Source organism: Ascaphus truei, chromosome 2 (genome assembly GCF_040206685.1).
Source record: "Ascaphus truei isolate aAscTru1 chromosome 2, aAscTru1.hap1, whole genome shotgun sequence".
NCBI lineage: Eukaryota > Metazoa > Chordata > Amphibia > Anura > Ascaphidae > Ascaphus > Ascaphus truei.
The window spans coordinates 287,196,870-287,212,785 of NC_134484.1; the positions used below are offsets into that span (position 1 = coordinate 287,196,870).

At 39.9% G+C, this 15,916-nt stretch overlaps 1 protein-coding gene across 1 annotated transcript; it reads left to right on the forward strand.

The window, feature by feature from the left end:
• The first annotated feature begins 11,584 nt into the window (after positions 1 to 11,584).
• XCR1 (X-C motif chemokine receptor 1) lies at positions 11,585 to 13,350 on the forward strand. Its single transcript, XM_075589081.1, has one exon. The coding sequence runs from the start codon at positions 11,689 to 11,691 to the stop codon at positions 12,703 to 12,705; it is 1,017 nt and encodes a 338-aa protein (XP_075445196.1). The 5' UTR covers positions 11,585 to 11,688; the 3' UTR covers positions 12,706 to 13,350.
• Positions 13,351 to 15,916: the final 2,566 nt, after the last annotated feature.

Genomic DNA, 15,916 nt, shown 5'->3' on the forward strand with positions numbered 1-15,916 from the left:
GTTCTTGGATTCTGACTTTGAGGCTGTGTTTGGTCCTACCTACATATTGGTAACCACATGCACACTCCAATAAATATACAATATGTGTGGTGGTGCAAAGAATAAAATCGTCGATGTTAAAAATTTCATTAGTAATCTTAGACTGAAACCTATACTTATCTGGGTGTTGAAGTTTACAAACTGAACATTTACCGCAAATAAAATTACCCTTAGGTTTAGATATGGAAAATAGCTGAAGCGCTCAAATGCAGGTATATCTCAAAATGATAATAAGCCAGACCACTGTACCAGGGTACTAACAATTGATATAGTACCTATTGTGTCATATAATGGGTACTATCCTCCTGAAGACAGGTGGTGTGTGGTGCAACCCACTCACCATATGTCTCATTGGCAGGTTCCCCTGAAAAATATGCAAATACTCACATCCTGGTAGGGCAGGCAGGCAGGCTGTGCAGCTACTCAATGCAATACAGGGAAAAGGGAGACCAAAAAGCGCACCAGCACAAACGGAGCAGGAAGAAACCAGAACAAAAAAATGATTAAAAGGGCACTTTAATGTGGCAAAAGACCCATCCAATGCATTTCGAACGTCGCAGCGTTCTTTTTCAAGGATAAAACACAATGTGATAACATCCATTATATACCCTCTTACCTGTGGGCCATTTCGCGCCAAAAATCAGAACCTAATGACGTCATAACAGAGCGACTCAGTGCCGATCTAAGGGCAAAAGGAAGTACCAAAGGCAGTGTGGCCATTTTGGATGTGGGCAAACATAGGAACACAATAACAAAGCTTTATTGACCATTCCAGCAGAACAAAATACATTGCTGCTAACTGGACAAGCATATTTAAACGAAATAAAGCTATATTAAACTAAACTAATGCTTAATAAAGGGTACTATTATATCAAGGAAAAACATGAACAAGGTGGATTAAAAAACTAGCTGTGTTGCAACTAAGTTATATACAAAAAAAAAAAGTTAAAAATAAAAACCTCTAGACATGATTAAAAAAATGTGCAAGAAAAGTAAATTTAAAGACATATTCCACATACATACTGCATAACACAGATTGTGTACCTAAATCATAGGAACCAGGGAAATACAACCATTATAAAATATGAAGTATTATCCACAAGATACATCAAAGAACAATTTAAGCTTACATATTAGCATAATATTTGCATGATAAGGCATAGGTTCAAAGGTTATAATGACAAGAATATAATGTCCAATATAATGACAATTGTCTTATTTAATCTGTATTACCAACTAATTACACCATAATACGTCTATCACAAAAATGTTTACAAAAAATGTGTTAGTTGCCAGTCAATGTTCAAGCCCATAGGGAAGCGCGTTTGGAGAGTGAAGATCCAATACGCCTCCCTACGGTCCAGAAGGTTGATATGATCACCTCCTCTAGATTTAGAAATAACTGATTCAATCCCCAAAAAGGAAAAATTATTAATTCCTCCCTGACCACATTCAGTGAAATGTTTTGAGACTGGATGATTAGTGTCTCTCAATTTTATGAGCCTTAAATGCTCTAACATCCTGACCTTAAGGGCTCTAGTCGTCCTCCCCACATACCTCTTGCCACAACCACATGTTATTAGATAAATCACAAATTGACTTTTACAATTTATAAAACTGTTAATCTTAAATTCCTTATTTGGTAATATATTCACACCATGTGGCGGTGGCAAGGCAAACTGGAAAAAACTTTTGGCAGGCTTCATGTGTTTACATGCACTACAAGAGCCACATTTGAAGGAACCCCTAGTGATAAAAGTTTTTTTGAAACCAGAAGATTTGAGTTCACTTGGTGAAACATGAGATCCAATTGTTCTCGCTCTACGATATACAAAAGTAGGACCAGAATCCACATATTTTTTAAGGACAGGGTCCATGGATAAGACATTCCAATGTTTTGAAATTATAGAGTTTACTTTTCCACTTTGTTTACTAAATTGTGAAATAAAAAGAGGACATTTGTTTTTTGATTCTGTCAGTCCATGTGAGTCCTGTTTAATACCAATTGTCTTAACATTGTTAACAAGGCGAGAATCTCCAATTGGATGTGTGGGCAACAATGATGCTCTCTCTGTATGTAATGCATTTTCAAATGCAATTGCTAAATGTGATTTGGGGTATCCCCTTTCCAAAAATCTCCTTGTAAGCTCCTCAGACTGAGAAAGGAAACCACTCATAGTGGAACAATTCCTTCTCAGTCTGAGGAACTGTCCCCTTGGTATGGCCTTTATGACATGGGATGGGTGGCAGCTGTCCGCCCTAAGAAAGGTGTTCCTGGCATTTTGCTTCCTATAAAGGGCTTGAACATTGACTGGCAACTAACACATTTTTTGTAAACATTTTTGTGATAGACGTATTATGGTGTAATTAGTTGGTAATACAGATTAAATAAGACAATTGTCATTATATTGGACATTATATTCTTGTCATTATAACCTTTGAACCTATGCCTTATCATGCAAATATTATGCTAATATGTAAGCTTAAATTGTTCTTTGATGTATCTTGTGGATAATACTTCATATTTTATAATGGTTGTATTTCCCTGGTTCCTATGATTTAGGTACACAATCTGTGTTATGCAGTATGTATGTGGAATATGTCTTTAAATTTACTTTTCTTGCACATTTTTTTAATCATGTCTAGAGGTTTTTATTTTTAACTTTTTTTTTGTATATAACTTAGTTGCAACACAGCTAGTTTTTTAATCCACCTTGTTCATGTTTTTCCTTGATATAATAGTAACCTTTATTAAGCATTAGTTTAGTTTAATATAGCTTTATTTCGTTTAAATATGCTTGTCCAGTTAGCAGCAATGTATTTTGTTCTGCTGGAATGGTCAATAAAGCTTTGTTATTGTGTTCCTATGTTTGCCCACATCCAAAATGGCCACACTGCCTTTGGTACTTCCTTTTGCCCTTAGATCGGCACTGAGTCGCTCTGTTATGACGTCATCAGGTTCTGATTTTTGGCGCGAAATGGCCCACAGGTAAGAGGGTATATAATGGATGTTATCACATTGTGTTTTATCCTTGAAAAAGAACGCTGCGACGTTCGAAATGCATTGGATGGGTCTTTTGCCACATTAAAGTGCCCTTTTAATCATTTTTTTGTTCTGGTTTCTTCCTGCTCCGTTTGTGCTGGTGCGCTTTTTGGTCTCCCTTTTCCCTTAGGTTTAGAGCCTAACCAATTCCTCTGAGATAAAGTGTCAGAACTCTGATAAACATCACTTGGTGCTAATAAGTTCTTAAAATGTCTTGCTCTTCTATAAATAAAACGCGGTTTGTGGTTTAAATGACACCCCAGAATGGGATCATTACACAAAATACCCCAGTGTTTAGAGAAAACTTTTTCAATATCCCTATGCACAGAATTAAAATCAGTAATGTAGGCCACATTAATAGTGTCATCTTGTGCCCTAGGTCCTGATTTAGTTCCTTTCCTAGACCCTTTTTGGATTAACATATCACTGCGATCCATTTTGCGTACCCTCATAATCTCTTTTTCGAGTAGTTCCTTAGGATAACTTCTCTCTCTAAATCTAGAAGACAGTTTTTTAGCCTGTTCATTAAAAGCTTCTAAACTACTGCAGTTTCGTCTGAGTCTAGTAAATTGCCCCCCTGGTATATTACTCTTCCATGTGTTTTTGTAATTACTGTTCGCCATCAGTAGGTTGTTAGTATCCACCTCTTTGAAGAAGGTCTCTGTCTCCACGGTGCCATCCACTCGTGCTGTCAGTCTCAGATCTAAAAAATCTATCTGAGCCGCATCAATCTTATGTGTAAATTCAAGATTGTAGTCATTTTTATTAAGGTAGGCAATAAAAGTATTTACTGACTCTTGATCACCATCCCACACACATAGGATGTCGTCTATATAGCGTCTCCATATTACGACATTCCCATGGTGAGGTTTACCGGGCCCAATGAAATGTGACTCCCACTCCCCCACATACAGATTTGCGAAACTGGGGGCAAATCTAGTCCCCATAGCAGTTCCGCAAATCTGCAGGTAGAAAGTGGAGAGAAACAGAAAATAATTGTGCTTCAATATGAAGCCAATTGATTTAAAAATGAATTCCCTATTTAATGGGTGTAACTGGAGATCTGATTCCAAAAAAGAACTAACAGCATCTAACCCCTTCTGATGGGGTATGTGTGTGTACAGGGCTTTAATATCACACGTTATCCACACATATGAACTTTTCCATTGAAACCCATTGAACATGTTTAGAACTGCAGTTGAATCCTTTAGATAAGATGTTAATTTGCCAACGTATGGCTGTAGAAAAAAATCCACATATTGGCTGAGGTTAGCTGTCATAGATTGTATGCCTGACACTATCGGGCGTCCAGGTGGATCAACCAGTGCCTTATGCATCTTAGGCAGATGGTAAAAAATTGGTATCCTAGGAAATTCGGAAAATAAAAAAGCAAGTTCTGTGGTGGTGATGATAGAAGCGGCAGCTGCATTATCTAATAATGCCTTGAGGTCTGTTAAATATTCTGTTGTGGGGTCTTTAGGTAGCTTGGCGTAGAAGGATGCATCACTTAGGAGCCTTAAAGCTTCTTTCTCATAATCACATCTATTCTGCACTACTACGCCTCCCCCTTTGTCTGCTTGTCTAATAATAAGACTCCTATCATCTTTTAGACTTCTAAGTGCTAGGGACTCTTTAAAACTGAGGTTGTGTTTGATATCACTTGGTTTAAAATTACGTGATAAATTATTAAAATCATTAATAACCATATTAAAAAATGTGTCAATGTGATGGCCCTTGGAGTGTGCAGGGTAAAATTTGGATTGTGTTTTAAATAATGTATGTTGAATAACCAACTCTGATTCAGAATTACTAGTAGGAACCAATGCAGCCTCGTCAGAAATAAGATCCCTCTCTTGTTTAAGGAAATGCCTTTTCAGGGTAATATTACAGGTAAATTTATGCAGATCTTTGAACAGTTGGAAGGAGTTAGGTCCACATGTTCTAGAAAAACTCAAACCCCTTCCAAGTATGTTCAGTTGATCTTGAGTCAAAATAACAGAGGAGAGATTAAAAACTCCTTTATTAGCTAAGGAGTTCTTTCCCAAGAGTACTCTCTTCTTTTGTGCTCTGGTCCCTCCTCGTGTTCCTCGTCTGAGGTTACCCTTTTTTTCTTTTTCTCCTGAGGGGTATTCTGTACGCTTTTTACTGACATTACCCTCTTTTCCAGTCTTGTTCTCACTAGATCTAAAAAAGAAGGTGAATCTGTATTTGATTCGGGTCTGGCCAAATGCTTAGGTGAATGTCTGGGGGAGTTTCTGGGAGAGTATCTAGTTGATCTTGAATGGGACTCTTTATTCTCATATTCATATGATTTAAAGGGGACCTGAGGTCTTGAGCCATATCTAAAGCCCTCAATATAGTTTTTCCCTTTGTAATTGGGATTACGGTACCCATTCCCATAGTTAGAGCGAAATTGGTCTTTTTCATTTCGCTCATCTCTATGCGTCCTATTCCCTTTTCTCTGCCCATACAAATGATATTCTTGCTGCCTATTCCTTGAATGCGCAGACTCCCCTATTCCTTTCTGGTGGGGGATATATTCATTTCCTATCACCTTCCCTCTATCTTTCTTGGCCCAGTCCCTTTGCCTCCCCTGTTGATAGTCCATTTTATCTCTTAAAAACTTATTGTGTTTTGTTTTAAGAAGTTCATCTTCTTCATGCTCTAATTTTACCTTAAGATCGTGTTCAATCTCTGAACAATCAGTGTCTAGTACTATTGGTTCTAGTGCCTTAATTGCTTTAAGGATCTCCTTTTCAAGTTCTTTAATTTCTCGATTCCTTTCGTAAATTATTAATCTTATGAGATCATTAGAGCACTCATCTTGTATCCTGTTCCACTCTTGTATAAATTTAAGGTTATCCTTACCGAAGGTAGGGCTTTTCGAGAATCTAAGACCTCTTGGAATTCTGCCTACATCTAAATAACTCTGTAGGGTTTTTGTCTCAAGCCAGTGTTTACCTTCGGTAAGTAATAGCCTCTCCAATACTTTAAATTGATCCTTGGCGGATGAGCCCGTTGTTTCATTTTGCTGACCATGTAGCACCTCGTCTGTAAAAAGGAGTCTAAAATTCTCCTCTCTTTTCTCCCTACAATTAACCAAACTCCACACCATGATGAACTAAAAACAGTGCTGGCAAACCAACGCTTCAGCACAGGAGTCCGGGATAGGCCTCTGCGTGGAGTGTAGCAGCAGACCTCAGGAACACAGGTACTCAGGCCTCTGTGTGGAGAATAGCAGCAGACCTCAGGATACTAATAACGAGAACTAGATAGGTTAGTACACAAATGAGACAAGCCAGCAGGCATGTGGCTGAACACAGTAAAGTCCAGAGAAGGATTATGCTCGGCACTGAATTAGTGCTAAAGCCTAGTATATAAAGGGCTGTGAGCCAATAACAGGAGGGAGGTGTGTGAGAATTCCTCCAATGATGGAGCACTGGCTAGGGCAGCAGAGATAGCTTGCATAGGTGCTTATAGATTGCCAGAGGGAGTAATTGGAAACTGCACAGTTCTGCAAGGCTAAAACCAAAAGCAGAACTGGATTCCTTACAGGTGTGTGACGCAGTGCTGGCGCGCGCTAACTGCGCGCTGCAAGTGCGTACTGCACGCCGATGACATCACCACTTGGGCACGACCTGGAGGCGAGACCAGATGGCAGAGTATTTACCTCCACGCGGAATGCTCATGCTCCTAGGATGGCAGCTGATGTCAGGTGGAGGAAGGGACGCATCACGGATGACGGTAGGAGCTGGGGGGCCCGATCATGAGTTGGGTTAAATGCCGGGTGCACCGAGCATGTTGCAGATCATAGATCCTGACAGAGAGGTAGCTGTGCCTACCGGGGCAACCATGGGCAGATCACCTGGCTCCCTTTCCTCCTCCTTGATATTGGGGTCTTCTTCATCCTGGGCAACTCCTTCCACTTCCACCTCGATGGTATTGGCTAGGTTAGCCTCGTACTTCTCCAGGTATTCTGTGAGGAGCACCTTTGCTCGACTGACCCGTCGGCAGCCCATAGTCATCACAGCAGGCTAAGACTGTGTCTCGGTCCCAGGTCCTGTATCGTCCTGCTCGGAGGGACATCTTCCGAATTCACTGGAACTAGCTAACATAACAATGAATAGTGAGATACCCTGCTTAGCGTAACGTATGTCTGACACCACTTGTCCTGAGATCTTGAAACTTCAAGACCGACTTTGAGCTCATATTTCCCGCAAGAAATCCTAGCCCAAAGCCTAGTGATCTCACCACTGCCACCAGAAAAAAAGCCTGTCACGGGAGACCAGTACTTTTAACACCTTTAACCTTCTAGAATCAATTCACTAGGCAGGACAAGGTGGTTGAATAAAATGGGGTTTATTCTGGTAAATCCTGACAGAGAGGTAGCTGTGGCTACCGGGGCAACCATGGGCAGATCACCTGTCTCCCTTTCCTCCTCCTTGGTATTGGGGTCTTCTTCATCCTGGGCAACTCCTTCCACTTCCACCTCGATGGTGTTGGCTAGGTTAGCCTCGTACTTCTCCAGGTCCTCTGTGAGGAGCACCTTTGCTCGACTGACCCGTCGGCAGCCCATAGTCATCACAGCAGGCTAAGACTGTGTCTCAGTCCCAGGTCCTGTATCGTCCTGCTCGGAGGGACATCTTCCGAATTCACTGGGACTAGCTAACATAACAATGAATAGTGAGATACCCTGCTTAGCGTAACGTATGTCTGACACCACTTGTCCTGAGATCTTGAAACTTCAAGACCGACTTTGAGCTCATATTTCCCGCAAGAAATCCTAGCCCAAAGCCTAGTGATCTCACCACTGCCACCAGAAAAAAAGCCTGTCACGGGAGACCAGTACTTTTAACACCTTTAACCTTCTAGAATCAATTCACTAGGCAGGACAAGGTGGTTGAATAAAATGGGGTTTATTCTGGTAAATCCTGACAGAGAGGTAGCTGTGGCTACCGGGGCAACCATGGGCAGATCACCTGTCTCCCTTTCCTCCTCCTTGGTATTGGGGTCTTCTTCATCCTGGGCAACTCCTTCCACTTCCACCTCGATGGTGTTGGCTAGGTTAGCCTCGTACTTCTCCAGGTCCTCTGTGAGGAGCACCTTTGCTCGACTGACCCGTCGGCAGCCCATAGTCATCACAGCAGGCTAAGACTGTGTCTCAGTCCCAGGTCCTGTATCGTCCTGCTCGGAGGGACATCTTCCGAATTCACTGGGACTAGCTAACATAACAATGAATAGTGAGATACTGTGCTTAGCGTAACTTATGTCTGACACCACTTGTCCTGAGATCTTGAAACTTCAAGACCGACTTTGAGCTCATATTTCCCGCAAGAAATCCTAGCCCAAAGCCTAGTGATCTCACCACTGCCACCAGAAAAAAAGCCTGTCACGGGAGACCAGTACTTTTAACACCTTTAACCTTCTGGAATCAATTCACTAGGCAGGACAAGGTGGTTGAATAAAATGGGGTTTATTCTGGTAAATCCAGCAGATGTACAATGAAACACAAAATATAGGTAATACACTTAACTGGGGCCTGGGGGAAATTTCTAGCCTCACTAGGTGCAGGGCGCCTGCATATCCAGTCCACTCCATGTCCAGGAACACCACAGTACTATCTCTGGGCTAGACACATGGATTCCCCCGCTGGCCGGGTCTTCGTTGATTATTAGATCTTGGCTGCGACTGTAGAACTTGTCCTCAGCTTGGCTAGTCTTCTTCGGCACTTCCGTGCCGAGTGCTTTGCTATTCAGAGCAAAGCACTTGAAAAGACTGCCAGCGCTTCACCGGACCAAGTCCCAAGTAACTCTGTATCTCTGATCGGGCAGTCCCCTTACATAGGACACTGAGGTCTATGATTAACATGGAAGAGGACTGGCAACCAATCAGAGAACTGATCGTAACTGTAACTGCCAATCCAAAGCTGGAGACTCGGCTTGCTGCACACGTCAGAGGAGGGGGATGTTGAGGTCTCAGGATGCCAGCAAGCAGGAAATCTGAATTGGCCAATGGGAACCGTGTATACGAGCAACAACTTCCCCTTGCCAGCCCCATATCTCCCACTGAGTAGGCTCGACACCTCAAGACTTCCATCCTCCCCTTTGATCCAACATCTCTTTGCAGACATCCTGGCTTATCGAATTACCAGAAGAGGGAAGAAATCCAGGCACATGGACTTCCCTTTAAGAGATTTTAATCAGCAATAAACAACCAACGTTTCGACTGCCACGCAGTCTTTGTCAAGGTGTCAGCCCTCACCTTGACAAAAACTGCGTGGTAGTTGAAACGTTGGTTGTTTCATTGCTGATTAAAAGCTCTTAAAGAGAAGCCTGTGTGTCTGGATTTCTTCTCTCTTCATGTGAATCTGCTGGGACTCTTCAGGACATTCCATTACTTCCGTGAGCAATGTCATCTGAGTTTCCTTTATCCATCGTGAGACGTGCTTTATATGTTATCGAATTACTAGGACTGTCCTCATAGAGATGAATGATCATTTTAAACACATATTTCTTTCTCTAACCTGGGCTCGGGGATGATACATTTGGCTTGGCCGGCGGGGGACACAATATTTCAAAGGGAAAATACAACGATACTAACATGCACACGCGTACCCTCAGACCAGACGGGATCTGCGGGTAAAATGGTGGGACAACCGGTACCGTTGTCCCACAACCTTTTATATATATTTTAATCCCTTTTTCCCCCAAATACCAACTATTCGCCAAATACCAACTATTAAAGTCCAGCTCCCGAAGTCCCAGGTTTATAGAAACACATAGAGGATTAGAACACAAACATTGTCCCTGCCTTATAGGGCTGATAAGCTGCCGGGGAACCATGGTTTTCAGGGGTAGCTAGCCAAGCTTCACTTTTATTATAAAGTCTCGCTACCCCCACCGTCACAGTCATTCAGTAGCTGCAAAGGCAAACAAGATCTTATCCTGCATTAGATGGGGAATGGATGGACGGGATGAAACATTATTATGCCCCTCTATAAAGCATTACTGAAACCACACCTTGTATATGTAGTACAGTTTTAGACACCACTCCAAGGAAAATACATTATGGATCTAGAAAAAGTGCAGAGAAGAGCTAACAAATCAATAAAGAGGATGGCTAATCTGATTATGCGGAGAGACTAGCTATATTAAATTTGTTTACATTAGAAAAGAGGCGTCTAAAAGGGGATATGATAACTATATACAAATATATTCAGGGACAATAGAAGGAGCTTTCAAAAACAATTCATCCCATGGGCAGTACAAATGACACAGGGTCAAATCTTAAGGTTGGAGGAAAGGAGATTTCGCCAGCAACAAAGGAAAGGGTTCTTTAAAGTAAGGGTAGTTAAAATGTGAAATTCATTACCCATGGAGACTGTGATGACAGACACATAGATATCATAAAAAAAGGTTGGACAACTTTTTAGAAACTAACGGTATAGAGGGATATACCAAATAAGTAAAAATGGGAAAGATGTTGATCCAGGGAGTAATCTGATAGGCAATTATTGGATTCAGGAACGAATTTATTTTCACCCTTATGAGATATCATTGGATGATATTTCACTGGGTTTTTTGTTTGCCTTCCTCTGGATCAATATACTGTATGTACAAATATAGGATCAAGTATCTGTAATCTAAATGTAGCATACAGTAGGTTGAACTTGATGGATGGCGGTCTTTTTTCAACCTCATCTACTATTTAACTATGTAACTATGTAACTATGCAACTATGCAACTATGTAACTATAATAATACACCAAAATGCGATATTATGACAGTTTTCATAGATTCAATTAAAAATGCATTTATAGTGGTGCAATAGCACAATAAAAATAACACTTTTTTGGCGGTAATACTGCATTTTTTAAATTACTGGATCTTGATATATCCGGGCTTTATTTTTTTGCATGGCTTTAGTGTGACATATAGCTACACTGGTTTATATTGTGTTTACATGCTAGGTATCAAATAATTAAATGCATTAAATTGGTTATATTATTTACAGCCATTTCTTAGACCGTATTTAAAATCTGTTTATGTAATTAATGTTTTATTGTTGATTGATTTTATTAACAAACCTAATTACAATATTTATTTTTTAATAAAGAATATTTTTATTCTGTTTCATTTTATTGTGTGTTGATCATACACTAGGCCTGAGTATAGTTAAACCCCCTCAAACAACATTAACCGTTATGATCTCTTTTTTGGGGGCAGAGGTAATTGGTGCTTTAAAGAATTCCAAGTCACAACTAAACTTTGTTTTTTACAGATATATATTTTTAAGGAAACAGTTTAGTTTCAGTAAAGTAGAAAGCCCAAAAAGGAGAAGTCAAGGTGTGTATATATATATCCTTAAAAATATATATCTGTAAAAAACAAAGTTTAGTTGTGACTTGGAATTCTTTAAAGCACCAATTACCCCTCCCCCTATATATATATATAGAGGATGCAGTAATATGAAAATTAGTCTATTTCCCACATTACTACTAAGGTACAACAAGTTTCAATAACAACGTGTATATCACTGATGGCTAAAACATTAATACATACACCTTTCTTGTTTTCTCTTCTCAGTTGTCCATAGTACAAAATAGGATGGGAGAAATAACAGATGCTCCAGACTACACTACACCATATGATTATGAAATCACCCAGCCTTGTAACAAAGAGGACATTTATGAATTTGGTAATCATCTTACTACCATCCTGAATTCTTTTCTCTTCATCTTCAGCATCATTGGAAATTGCCTTGTCCTCTGGATCCTTGTCAAGTACGAAAATCTTGTATCTCTCACAAATGTCTTCATCTTTAATCTCTCAATTGCAGACCTTATTTTAACATGTTGGCTTCCAATTTTTATTGTGTATCACAGGTGGGGGTGGGTTTTTGGGGTTGTGGCCTGCAAGACCTTCAATGCTCTATTCTCAATTGGATTCTACAGTGGCATTATTTTCTTGACATTTATGACTTTCCATCGCTACCTTTCAGTAGTAGATCCCTTGTCAGCTCTGAAAACCAGAAAACCTGTGTTTGGAATCCTGGCTAGTATAATTAGCTGGATAATCAGCATATTTGCATCTGTTCCCGTGATAATCTATACCGTTCAAATTAATAATGATGACTTTAACACATGTGAATACAATGAAATCATTCCGGTGTTGGTAAGCAACTATCAACAGAACCTGTTCTTTCTGATTGCCTTCACTGTCATCATCTTCTGTTACTTTAAGATACTAAAGACATTACTCAGATCTCGATTCAAAAGGAATCACAAACCAGTTAATCTAATACTTATCATTGTGGTGGTATATTTTTTAAGTTGGACACCTTACAATATTATAATGTTTCTGCAATCTTTACACCAGCAGCAATTTTTTATGGACTGTGAGTTCATTAAACGCCTTGATTATGCTAAATATGTTAGTGAAACGCTGGTAATTTCTCACTGCTGTCTCAACCCTATACTATATGCATTTGTTGGGATAAAATTTAGAAAGCATTTGAAGAAACTGTTAAATTGTTACCGTACATGTAAGCACGAGGAAGAACACACTACAATTAGAATTAATTCTCAAGACCACTGTCACAATGATGATGGATCACTTTACTAAAGCAAAACATCACCTAAATGGCTATTTTATAGGAAATATCATTTTGGCATAGGATTTGTTAGCTAGTTTCGATTTACTTTAATGGATCAATATAAATGTTAATATATTTTATTGTTTCTACCGCTGTCCTATCTAAAAAAAACATACATTTTATGGGAACATCATAACCAGATTGGTCATAGAATATGTTCTGACCAATACTAGTGATAGTATTACCACTTTTACATGAGAGAGACCGCAAGCCTTTATATTTTTATTATTTTAATTTGAAGTTAAGATGCATTTATTTTTGATTAACATGTTCCTACAATTTGACTTTTCTACCTAAACAGCAACATGCTCTACTCACTATGTACAAATACATGTCTTCTTTCTTTTTACCATTGCAAATTTCGATTGTGGCTATCAGTTGCTAAAATATTTTTGGGAGGGTAATGGGCTATTCATACTAATTTTCATTAAAAGAACAGAGGCTGCCATGGTAATGTGATGCACGTGAAATAATAAATGTGAAAATTCAGCAAAAAAAATTAAGATTTAGAAAAAAAATGCAAACTTAGAAACAGGTCAGCGTAGCATAAACTATCAGGTTATATTATGACAATTTTAGCTTTTGGGGTGGATTAATGCTTTTACCCTTTTACTGCTGAGAACCCGCAGCCACATGTATGGCCATGACATTTTTCACATTTTTATAATAAACATTTCAAACTTTTATTTCTGTGTCAGTGTTATTATGTACCTAGCAAACTATATACAGATGCAGCAGCCATTATTGCACCCATTGGCGTATGCATACGTTTAAAAAATATTACATATAATACATTGGGGGTTATGCACTAAGCAGTGATAAGTGGGTTTTCTGGGTGCTATGCACAAAGCAGTGATAAGTGCTTTTAAGTGAGATAAAAGGCCATTATAGCGTGATATTGCCTGTTGTGAGATTCACAAAGCAGTGATAACAGTGCAGTATCGTGCTATAATGGCTTTTTATCCCACTTAAATGCACTTATCACTGCTTTGTGACTCTCACAGCAGGCAATATCACGCTATAATGGCTTTTTATCTCACTTAAAAGCACTTATCACTGCTTATTGCATAACCCCCATTGTGTTTTCGTTTAATGCTTTTCACATGAGAAAAGTCTGGTTACCGAAGTAGCAATACCCAGATTTTGACACATCACTATTTTCTCATGTAAGTTTATTTATTTAATAGAAACGTTTTTCCAGGAAGTAATACATTGATACTGTAGTTGTCTCTCGTTTTCAAGTATGTCCTGGGCACAGAGTTATGACGACAATACATGGCTACATTAATTTAGCAAAGCTTATACACCAAATTTACAGACATTGCAGTAACTACACCCTGATTAGCTGCAACACAAGATATATGTTCTGAAAGCACACAATCAGGGAATCCTGGGATGGGTCACTTAGTACTGTAGATTGACCTTTTCTATGACAGATGAAATAAAAATTATTCGTAGGAATAAAATTGTGTCTGTTAACCCTTGTCACCACAGTATGTTTCCCACAAAACAAACATACAAATGTAACCAAGGTTATAGCACCAACACAATGCAGATTGTGTTTTAATGCAGAATATCAAATAGTTTCATACATAGTAGATGAGGTTGAAAAAAGACTTCCGACCATCAAGTTCAACCTATGCTAAATTTAGACAACAGATGTTTTATCATATATCTATACTTATTGATCCAGAGGAAGGCAAACAAAAACCCCAGAGTCATATCATTCAATGATATCTCATAAGTGGAAAAATAAATACCTTCCTGACTCCAAGAATTGGCAATCAGATTAATCCCTGTATCAACATCCTTCCCATGTATACTTATTTGGTATATCCCTGTATACCTTTCCTATCTAAAAAGACGTCCATCTTTTTTTGAATAAATCTATTGTATCTGCCATCACAGTCTCCATGGGTAATGAATTCCACATTTTAACTGCCCTTACTGTAAAGAACCCTTTCCTTTGTTGCTGGTGAAATGTCCTTTCCTCCAACCTTAAGGGATGGCCCCGATCCTTTGTACTGCCCGTGGGATGAATAGTTCTTTTGAAAGCTCCTTGTATTGTCCTGAATATATTTGTATATAGTTATCATATCCCCTCTTTGACGCCTCTTTTCTAATGTAAATAAATCTAATTTAGCTAGTCTCTCCTCATAAGTTAGATTTTCCATCATCCCCTTAATTAATTTGGTGGCTCTTTTCTTTTACATACAGGTTTCATACCCCAGGCCCATGGGAGTCCCCTTTGGCCCTGATGGGTCACCTCACAGACCTACAGGTTACCAGAAACATGTTTCACACAGGGTCTGGTGGCCTGTTGGTGGGTCCCACCAGGCGCACCGTGGGCCACAATTGGGTCCCCATGATAGGCTTGCGGACGTCTGGGGGCCCCGGGTCGGACCCACAGGTGTCTGAGGGGCCTCGGGTGGTTCCCACGGGGGTCTGAGGACCCATTGGTGGTACTTATGGATCCGCGGTGGCCCCACAGATGTGTGGCCACCGGTTCTTCCCCGCAGGTGTCCCCCGTGGACCATGCAGCCTGGTACCCGTGAGAAGCCTGAGGATACCTCAGGTCCAGAGGTCCCCCGCAAACCAAAAGGAACCAACCCTGTATGTAAAAAAAATAAACCAGACCTATACATTCAATACATCAATCCCCCCTCACCCCCCCAACACATACAGTACAATAATGTGCAAAATAACTACTGCACCGACACACTTTATTCGAGCAAATACCTGGTATGTACCTGGCAGATACCTGGAATGCGCCGCTCCTCACCTCTGACAAGCCCCGTTGCATTTGCCTTCCCAGCCTGGGTTCATGCCTGGCTGATGGGCGGCTGATCTTTTAAATGATAATGAATAGGATTTAATAGGCTGCAATGCTTCGTGTGTCTACCAGATGGCATAAATTCATGAATTGTAATGCAGTATATATATATATACTGTGCAGTATTGCAGCCAGCTGGAATAAAATGCTTCAATCCCTGCCTAGAAAATAACTCAATGCACTCGGGCAGAAAACAGTCACAAACCTCAATACACCCGGGTATACCCGAATTCGTGGGACTAGCCGAGCTCGAATAAAGTGTGTCGCCAGTGTATTATCCAGATATGGATAATAGATTATTTGCCCATTATGAAACACATAAAACATGCATAAATCAAAACATGCAT

What these genes read in the sequence shown, in the direction of transcription:
- XCR1 (XM_075589081.1), top strand. Translation starts at nt 11,689, where the DNA reads ATGGGAGAAATAACAGATGCTCCAGACTACACTACACCATATGATTAT.